The 10266-nt window shown below is 36.4% G+C and overlaps 1 protein-coding gene across 1 annotated transcript in view; it reads left to right on the top strand.

Moving 5' to 3' along the window:
- Dad (Daughters against dpp) overlaps positions 1 to 10033 on the top strand; it is a 204233-nt gene extending 194200 nt beyond the window's left edge. Inside the window, exons 4-5 of the mRNA XM_085945399.1 lie at positions 7285 to 7563; positions 8057 to 10033. Of these exons, the coding sequence (XP_085801525.1) occupies positions 7285 to 7563; positions 8057 to 8379 (602 nt within the window). The 3' untranslated portion in view covers positions 8380 to 10033. The remainder of the gene's footprint in view (positions 1 to 7284; positions 7564 to 8056) is intronic.
- The last annotated feature ends 233 nt before the right edge of the window (positions 10034 to 10266 follow it).

Here is a 10266-nt window from a genome sequence, read left to right on the forward strand (position 1 = left end):
AACACAGTTAACTATCTTTCATACTAAGTTATCTAAAAATATTTACCGGTTTCATTTCCTAAAACCTAACCTCCTTCATTCATATTCATATTCTTCTATCTTACTCGGAATTGCGGAGATTATACGTGTACTGAATGCTTTCTCACTTGCATGGTTAATTTGTGTCCAGGCCCTTGTGTACGCGCCTGCCCCTTGTGTGCCACTTGTATGTAATTGGATTGTCTAGTCACTCTAGATATAGAATAAACTTAAACACGTGTTAAAGAATATGTTATTTTCCAATAGTTACGTATTGCCATCATTTGTCGGGGATGCCACTGCTGGATGAAGGCCTCCCCTACCTCCCACTACTCTTCTCTGTCCCTAGAGTTCTTTGCTGCCACGTACATTTAAGTTAAGTTACGTTAAGTGCCCATTGGGTACCACTGTATGACGGCATTTGTCCAGCGATTGTCCACTCGCCAAGCGACGTGTCTTCAGCCCATTGCCATTTCATCTGCTTGCGACCTCTATCAGATCTCGTACTCTTGTCTGCTTCCTTATCGACTGGTTTCCTTTGTGATCTTTACGCGTTATGCCCAACATGCACCTTGCGCGTTGCCTCGTTGCGCTACTTGTAGTTTTTGGATTTCTCTTACATTCAGAGTCAATCTTACGTATATAATACCATAGTTACGTATACAATATCATACTAATATGCATTAATGCAGTGGTGCATAAACTATTTGACAGAAGGGCCGCAGTGGGTGCAAGTGTCGACAAATAATGATATTGTTGTTTTTATTTAATAAAACGCAATTTTTTATAGTACTTATTCCACTTTTAATTAGTATATTAGGACCGGTTTCGTCCGCCTCAGTGGGACATTTTCAACTGAATACAGTTCATATTCAGTTGAAAATGTCCCACTGAGGCGGACGAAACCGGTCCTAATATACTAATTAAAAGTGGAATAAGTACTATAAAAAATTGCGTTTTATTAAATAAAAACAACAATACAATGCAGTTCCACCATGAATTGACAGTTAACAAAATAAAAGAAATTAAATAATGATATATTATAATGATATATTATTTCCACTCAATGACATTAATATGGACGAATCATCTGGAAAAGAAAATGACACTCACTTTATTGTCGGGTCTGCCGAATGGCATAATCTGTTCTAACGCCATTACAATAAAGGTGATATTGCTATAAATTCCTGATGCTTTTTGTTGGGTCTGCCGAATGGTTTGGTTCGAACGGGTTCGCTCAAATGAACATTGACATTAGAAACACTGCTCTAATGCCATTACAATACAGGTCATATTGCTATAAATTCCCGATGCGTGATATCGCATAATGGAAATTGCGTGACGTCTACCTATACATGCGAATGCGCGAATTTACGTGCTAGCTACTGTATTGAGTACGTCGTCCATTAATAATGTCATTGTTTCCACTAGACATAAAGTTTCGTTCATGGCGTTGGCCTTTACATTTCTATCTTATTAATCTGTCTGTTTGCGAAACAGGCTTTATATATTACTTATTATTTATTTTATTATTATTAATTTCATTTAACTTTGGAAATATTATTTGTTTTTCTTTTAAATTGATATTAATATTTATCTTGCCTCACCTCAGTTTTGTAGGCACTGGGACAACTGGACGCCAGGACAAATAGGGCCAGGGCGAAATAACTTTAATTATTAATGAAATAAATAGACGTTCGTTACGATTTGATACTTAAAATAGACGAGGACGTTAATAAGTTTCTATCTACTACACGGTAGCTTTAATTCGTTTTGATCTTAAAATAAGGTTTTTTTATTGCTGGTTGAGAATTATTATGTCCGACACTTCATATAAACATAAAATATCTCTCTTCTCGTCGAAACTCAAACATAGTATGTACAATTAAATCATTATTTTCGTGTACTTAGGTACATATTTAAATTCTGACCACGTATTAAATAATATATAAGTATTAAATATACATTTTAAAAGTATTTATAATTCACGAATGTCTACTTTCATTCGATTGCGTAGCGTCCAGTTCTCCCGGCGCCGAGATCCGTTTTGTAGCAGTTTGCGGTACTTATTCTCGATCAGTGACGTCCCGTGGGGGTAGGCAGATTGAGCGTCGCTTGGCGGCGGCAGTTACCCAAAGGGCGGCAAATCGAGGAGAATCACTATATATATAGAAATAGCTACCTAAACTTAGTAATAACGGAAATATCTTTCCCTTAAAAAATTCAGCTCACTGGTTGGAAACAAAATGTATTAATTAGGTAGGTACTATACAAGTTTTAACAAGATTTTTTTGTCGGGTCCGCGATGTCTAGTTTACTTCCGTTGTCATTGGACGTCACGTTCTTGGTGAACAGCAATGACACGTGCATACCTAATTTAAAATTTATCCAAATATGTTTCCCAGTCACTCGGGAGTTTTGGAAGTTGTCAAGTGTATTTTTAAATGTACCTACCTATCTGAAACCGTAGAGTCGCAATATTGTCTATTGAAAAGCAGAGGTGGTATTTAAATTAGATTTAGTGGTATATATATTGTTAGTAATGTATCCATACAACACATTTCTTAGATATTGGAGTCATGAAAGGATGATATAAAGTACTGTATGTAAAATGTGGCGGCATCTTGGCACTGCCTAGGGGCGGCATTTTGTCTAGGGACGTCACTGTTCTCGATACCGTAATTATATTGCTAATAATCACTATTATATCTGTGGACATTGTCCAGTGCTTAGGTCGTTTAGGACTTACACATTTACAATACCTACGTGATGATGGATTTTAAAATATAAATAAATACTAGCGTGAGATCGATCAATATTAATGTTACGACAAGCCTATAAATTATTTATTTTGATAATAATGCAATCAGTAAGAATTACTCATTGTTACTCATCATAAGTTACATCGAAATATTTAGTCACTGTTTTGTGCGTGTAAGACAGTTATTGCCAACCTTTTTTGGTGACCGATTCCTTGCAACATTTATTAAAACTCGGGAAGGGCATATCTGGCTGTAATATAGAGACATAATTTATTATATACTAATTATTATTTACAGTCCAGCTGGGTTCGTTCTTAGGTGTTTCTTCAATTCTTCAATAATGACTGTGCTGCGATATCTAATCGGGCTAACTTTTTTTTTTTTTTTTTAATCTTCATTGTTTTTAAATGGGTATGGATAAATCCTTTTTTTAGTCAATTACCAAAATGGGATTAAGGTTTTTGTCACCAAGAAGGCTCCCAGAACCGGGTTTAGAATCATTGGTGTAAATAAGATATAATGTTTATAAAATAAAATAATCTTGTTTATTATTAAATTGTATGTATTCTTCTTAGTACAATGATTTGAACAATCTTTCAATGAAATACTGAAATGTTTTGTTTTAGAAATCTTCTACAAAATTCCTTGTTATTATTTCTCGAAGTAAGTCAAAATGATTCCTAACGTATTATTGGTTTCCTTCTAATCGTGAAGTTATGAAACATAAAATTTCCTACCCCTTTTATTCGGCGTTGAAATTATGTCTAGGTTGTTAACAGCATTATCTAGCGGATTCCCAGTCTTGTATCATTTATTAATTGGATACCTATCCTATTTCTTTCAGTTGTAACGTAGTACCTATTTATAACGTATGTATATAACACTCGAGATTTACTTTAAAATGCTACTTCTTTTTGTCATATCGGGCTTTCAATTTTTATCACAACGGCCTTCATTGGTGCCTGTTTCTTATCAGTCAAGTCGTATCCCCGGCGGAATGAAGTTTATATTCTTTATCTTTCGTTATCATTGTTATCTATCAATAATAATTTTAGTTGTTACGAGTGTTGTATGATTTGACAATAGCTGTGATTAGCAAACGTCTTTTATATAACGAAAAACAAAACATTTCCCCGCACGCATTTAAATATTTTTAATATTGTTTTATTACCCTCTCAAAATGGCTAGAAGTTGGATTAATATACTATATTGTTAATTATTTTCTTCTCCGTCGACTGATTGAGAATCGGGGCCCGGATGATTGGGCAGGCTTTTCCACGGGTTGGTTTCAACTTATCGGAATTCTATTTATTAATCTGTTCCGTCAATAAAACACTTCCAAATACGTAATTAAATACACCGGAACACAAGAAAATAATTATATGTAGGCAAGAAAATTAGAAATACAATCATAGTGTATATTTATATTTTTATAAAATTCTGAATGTTAGGCATTTGAGGCGGTATCAGTGAAAGACTTCGTCCGTCCCGTCCGTCCATTAGGGAGATTTTCCTCGTACTTCGACCTTCAACCTGACCAAGTATTCCGAATATTTCCAGGATGTCATCCACTCTTACGGGTTACCAACATGTAGAAATCGATAAGAGTCTGATGATGAACGCGTTTATCCGTTTGGCCGTCCACGAGACTCCAACACCACATTGAAATCGCTTCTAGTCTATATTCTTATTTATTTCATTATTACTGTCCAATGCGCAAGACATTGGCCCGTTTCAGACGGGACACCGGTGTCGCGCTCGATATAATATAGAAGGCCTTTCTATTCGAATAAAGGGGTCTTTGTATTATGTTTATGAACGCCCCAGAGCTAATGAGTCAATTTCGCGTTATAAATTAGAACATAAAACTGGCTGCGGTAATAAAAACCAGTGTATCGGCGGCTGACAGAAAAGTGTACCGGACACGCGTTAACTCATTAACGCTGGGCGTTCATAAATCGACTGAAAATTAGGCAACTTTTATTCAGTATACCATTTACGAGTGGTAGTATGACTAATTATTGCCTGTGTTGTGTTCCGCGTATACGACTCTTGGAATTAGCATAAAATTCACTATTTCGTAGCATTTTTGTATATAAATACTACATACATCTGATTATTTAAATTGATTTGAGAAGGTACCTATCTGATTGTCTCAAAGCCTGGGTGTTTTTGTGATAATGTTTTAATGGCATTGGGTCACATGACATCCTGTGTTATGGAGGGGGAAAAGAAAAGTTTCATCTGTAAATACTATTTGTATCTATTCATCATCATCAGCCGGGGTCGATCCAATCCCAGCTCCCTCCATTTTTCACAGTCCCTAGTTATTCGCTGTAAGACATATCTACAGAACTTTATGAGTTCATCTAACCAACGGGCGTTTGGGCATCCCTGTGGTTAATTTAAGTCGTTGTGTTAATTTTAAAGAAATTCAACGATCATTGCTATGGTATGAAAACCTCTCCGATATATTGTGAATAGCACACGATTAACATTTTTCTGTTGGAACACTTCATCCACTCATTTGACTAAACTGTCCGCCGACACAAACCACTAGACGTTGCATTTGATCTGCTGCTCGCCTCTCGACCATTCTGCCGTAGGCAATGTTGCAAATGTAAAGGCCAGCCAGCTAGAAAACTCAATGTCTAGTGGTTATGTCGGCGGATAGCTTAGTTGTTCAATTATCTCATGTTATGTGTTTTTATGTTATTCGATGACTGTAAAGTTGAAAGGTTCATAAATAATTGACAATTTAAGTCTGTTATTAGTCGGTCAATCACTGATACATTTTAATGTCATGTACTTTCAATGATCGCAGTGCAGTGCCAATTTTGTAAATAGTTGTCATATTGCTAGACATATTCCTTCTTTCAACATTTTTATGAGCTGACTCATTTGACTGACACCTTAATTGTCTACACCTGCTGCCTACCTCTAAATCTAAACCAATGTTTTCGGAATACCTAGATTGGTAGACATGCAAAATTATGACATTATTAACTGGTCAGTTTTTTCTTTGTTTTATGCCTTATTCTTGTATAAAACACGTCGCTTTCACAGCATTTTAATAATAGGTGTATCTTGTTATGTGTGATTATTTTTATTATTAACGAATGTGTACATCACACATACGATTGTCTATAAAAATGATCACACGTGTTTCGCTGTTTTTGATGCACTTCAACCCATAATTTTAGACCAAAAATACCCCCCTCCCCAAATGATATCACATTTAAAATCCCCCCCCCCAAATAGGTAAAAACAAATTCTGTAAGTTCTGTAAGTATGCTCATGTTGTAATATTTTATTCACTGAAGTTTATATCAGTTTATATTTTCAATCTCTCTTATTTTTGTTATATCAGATCCCCTTAACATATGACGTCACATATGGACGACCCCTAAATGTACTACGTTACACTGTTGGCGATAGCGACCATGTACAATAAACTATTTATCGTATTATAATTTATATTATGCATACATGAAAGAAAGGATGATTTTAATCAATGCATTTAAGTAGGTAAATTATAAATTTCGTGAGAACATAGTAAGTTAACGTGAATTATGAAGTTCTCCAATTTTTTTTTTGCTTTCGTGAATTGTTTTGATTTTAGGTTATTCTGCATTTTTTCGAACACTACATTGCGGTTAAATTAAAATGAAACTAATTTTCAATCGGATCCCACCTGTGTGGGTGATTTGTTTACATTTATAATCGGGGCTAAGTCAGAAGACGAAATGTTTAAATTTAATGTTGTTTAGTTTATTAAATTGTAACCATTGTTGGGCTCCATAATGTGATTAAACAATTAAAATATAAAATGCGTTTAGACGTGTTCGGCAACCAGCAGTCATTGCACATTTTTCTCTGCGTACCACGTGTTTCTTTTGCAGCGCCAGGGACTTGTTTGCAGGTCGCGCCGGCCGGCGGACTGCATCTGTATGCGTTTGTCGGTGTGCAGTGCGCCCGTGTGCGAGCGAAACTGTGAAAGGTTTGCCTGTGTGCGGGCGATTAGTTGCAGTGGCGCCAGCGCCCGATGACATCTGGCGGCCACCGCGGAATGCTCGTTAAACTGTCCTTTTTTTGACGGTTTGCGTCTGGGATGCGCGGGAATTTTGACAGCTCGGACGATGAAGCAATCTTCTCGCGACGGAATATTGTTTTGTTTATCGTAAAACATTGCAATGCTCGTAAAATTCGCGCAAATAGAACGTAACGTGCAAATTTCATTTTAAATACGTTATCGAAATACGCCTATAATTATATAATTAAATAGGTACACGACTGACAATATTCTCATGATCGTCTCCTAACTTCGAATCTTTCTTGCTATTAATTCTCATACAAATATTAGTTTTGATTATAGAGCAACAGTTTCATATACCATTTAACTAAACCATCAATTTGTCTTATTTGTGTTTATTAATGTTTTTTATAAGGTTCAGTAAATTATTGTTTTTTTTATATAAATGGTTTTTTATTGTTTTTATTGCAGAAAAACTTCGTCCTGGTGGTCGAGAGTGGTGCAAGTTGGCGTACTGGGAGCTGGCGGCCAGGGTGGGGCGGCAGTTCCCCGTGGACATCCCCTCGGTGAACGTGTTCAGCGCATCGCCGCGCGGCCACGGCCTGTGCCTGGACACGCTGGCCCGGGGCGCCACCCACACCCACGCGCAGCACCACCAGCTGTCGGCGGGTGCCACCACCTACTGCACAGGCTACATCTCCCCGGGTGCCGCTGTCAGTGTCGAGAAGACGCGCGCCAAGATTGGCCTTGGTAAGATTTCTGACGTTACTTTCTCATGTTGGATTAAACCATCGAAGCAAAACTTCTTTAGCTGCGAAAGTGTGAAATCAGCTGAAAGAAAGGAATTTCCGATATTGCCAGGATAACAGTGGCGAGGGGTGGATGTGTACTGTTAAGGGTTTAATTTATTTTTGAAAACTAATCAATCCCATTTGCAAATTGTATTCTCAGTTCAATTAATTAAATAAGTATGACTGCCAAAGTTTAGTGACAGCTTACCTCCATCCTTCGCCACTGCAGAATAAAACTTTAAATAGTCTCTAAAACTAAGTACAATAAATAGCAGTTCAAATTCTTTCAATATCTTCAACTATGTTGAAAATAACTAAATTTATAATTGATGTCTTCTTCAATATGTAATCAGTATTTTATTTGAAATGCGATATTCATAAATTAATATAAATATCATGATTATGAATGAGTTGGTTGCATTATTAGAACATTTTGATTGATATCATTTCAGGTGTGACCCTGAGCAAAGAGTCCGATGACGTGTGGGTGTACAACCGCAGCGAGCAGCCCATCTTTGTGAACTCGCCCACCCTGGACGACACGGAGACCAGGTCCCTGCTGGTGTATCGGGTGCCCCCCGGCCACTGCTTGTGCATCTTCGACCAGTCGCGGGCTGGGTGCGTCAGACCGCCCTCCTCATCCGCTCCGACGGGTCCCATCGACCCCAACTCGGTGAGGATCAGCTTCGCCAAAGGGTGGGGCCCCAAGTATTCCAGGCAGGACGTCACGGCCTGTCCCTGCTGGCTAGAAGTCCTCCTCACCGCCTGCAGATGATGAAAGCCGCCCGGTCCAGGCCGACTTTCGCTCTGCACCGCGTCCCACTTCGCCCGTCCCGCTGTGGACTACGCAGCTGTCCTTATCAAACACATTTCACTAAGATTAACAATGATTGTTGTTACGACTGAATATTTGCATCTTCTTCTTCAAAGCTGTGTTCTCTAGACATTTTTATGATATTGCAAGTAAAATATGTAGATTTTGTATTTATATATGTTTGTTATTTGCTTACGATCTGCAGTGTCGGTATTTCACTGAGCTTAATTCTGCTTCGCTATATAGAGACCACACTAGTCTAAAAATTAATGATGCTCAATCATTACCCGCCTGATATCAAAGATCCATCCGATCAGAACTATGAAGTTGTCTGCATACACACGATAATAACTTATGGTGTGCGTTTGCTCCCAGTGGGGTGTATGGTTTCACATGTATCAGTATACCGGCTGCTAAAAGACAGTGCTATCGATTATACTAAAGAATTCTCGACAAGGGGACATTATTTTTGTTTTTTTATCTCTGTATAAGCGAGGTGGGATTTTCAAGCTCTTTGAAATATTTATGTTTTATTCTCTCCGAATTATATATGTAAAAACCATGTTTGTATAATCGCGAGCCTAATACTACAAGGTTCTAAGTGTTCGTCCTTGGAAAAACAAACTCAACAATGAAGTAGTATTCTAAGCTGCCACATTGTTACTTTTGTTTCGTCAAGGACAAACACTTAGAACCTTTTAGTTCTCCACTTGCGTAATGTCTACCTATATTAACAAATTTTGCAGTGATCATTTTATTCTGTTGACTGGCCGGTAATATCGTTTGTAAGTTTTATTATACCAGAACTGCTGCAGCCCTACCCAATTCACAAGTGTTCGGCTCCTAGGGAATACAATTAAACGGTTTCGATTCTGGTTAAGTTTCATGCTCAAATGAATTTAATATGAAATACTAAATTTATGCAATAATTAAGTATTTATTTCTTCAACAATTTACCGTCAGTAATAATTTAAAACAGTCTTAAGGTATTTCTACTTTGTGTTAATATATTTTTATAAAGTGCCTTGTACCAAAAATGTTTTGAAATTGATATATATATAGGGTTTTAATTGAATGGATACTTTAAATTATTCAAAGACTTTATCTTGGTTGTTTGGACAAGATCACAGGATTTAACTCAAATTTAAAAAAATGAGTGCCATAGTGTCTTTCATTTAAAAAAAAAACACATTTTCGACCCAGATCTTGTTTAATTTTGACTTATTTTTCTTAGCCACAGAGAATTTTGTTTCCATATTGGATTTTTTAAAAGGGATTTATTGGCGATGACATATGGAAAATTATTTTTTGCCATTTAGTTAGTAACTTTTGTTATACTCTTAATTTGGTTGTATTACAAACGTGGTTTTTACAGTTAATTTGTTTTAAATTCAGATTTGTAAGGACGGGCGCATATTGCTATCAGTGTTGAGAACTATTTCGTATAAAAAAACACTTTTTATAAAAATAAACTGATATAAGATAATTCGACTGGTTTATTTGTTAAACGAGTAACGCAATTATAATTTATTTTTAAGAATAGGGCAGTGTAACTATTTGGTGCTGTAAATACTTATTTTTTCAATGACGTTTAAAGTGAATTGGACTAGTGATTAAAAAAAACAAAAACTGTTGAACCAGAAAAAGTGACTGAATTGTATAATAAAATATAAGATGATAAGTGTTAAAACAAGGAAAGGACGATTTTTATCAATTGACATTTAAAAAAATTATGTACTAATACATATTAATATGTACGACGTACGTTTAGTTTTTAATACCAACGATGAGATTAAACTCCTGATGATGTTGGAATTTTGTTTAGCGCCATTGAAGAAAAAAAGAGTT

Source organism: Rhyacophila brunnea, unplaced genomic scaffold, assembly GCF_057557595.1.
Source record: "Rhyacophila brunnea isolate RB1 unplaced genomic scaffold, BYU_Rbru_1.0 scaffold_18, whole genome shotgun sequence".
Lineage (NCBI taxonomy): Eukaryota > Metazoa > Arthropoda > Insecta > Trichoptera > Rhyacophilidae > Rhyacophila > Rhyacophila brunnea.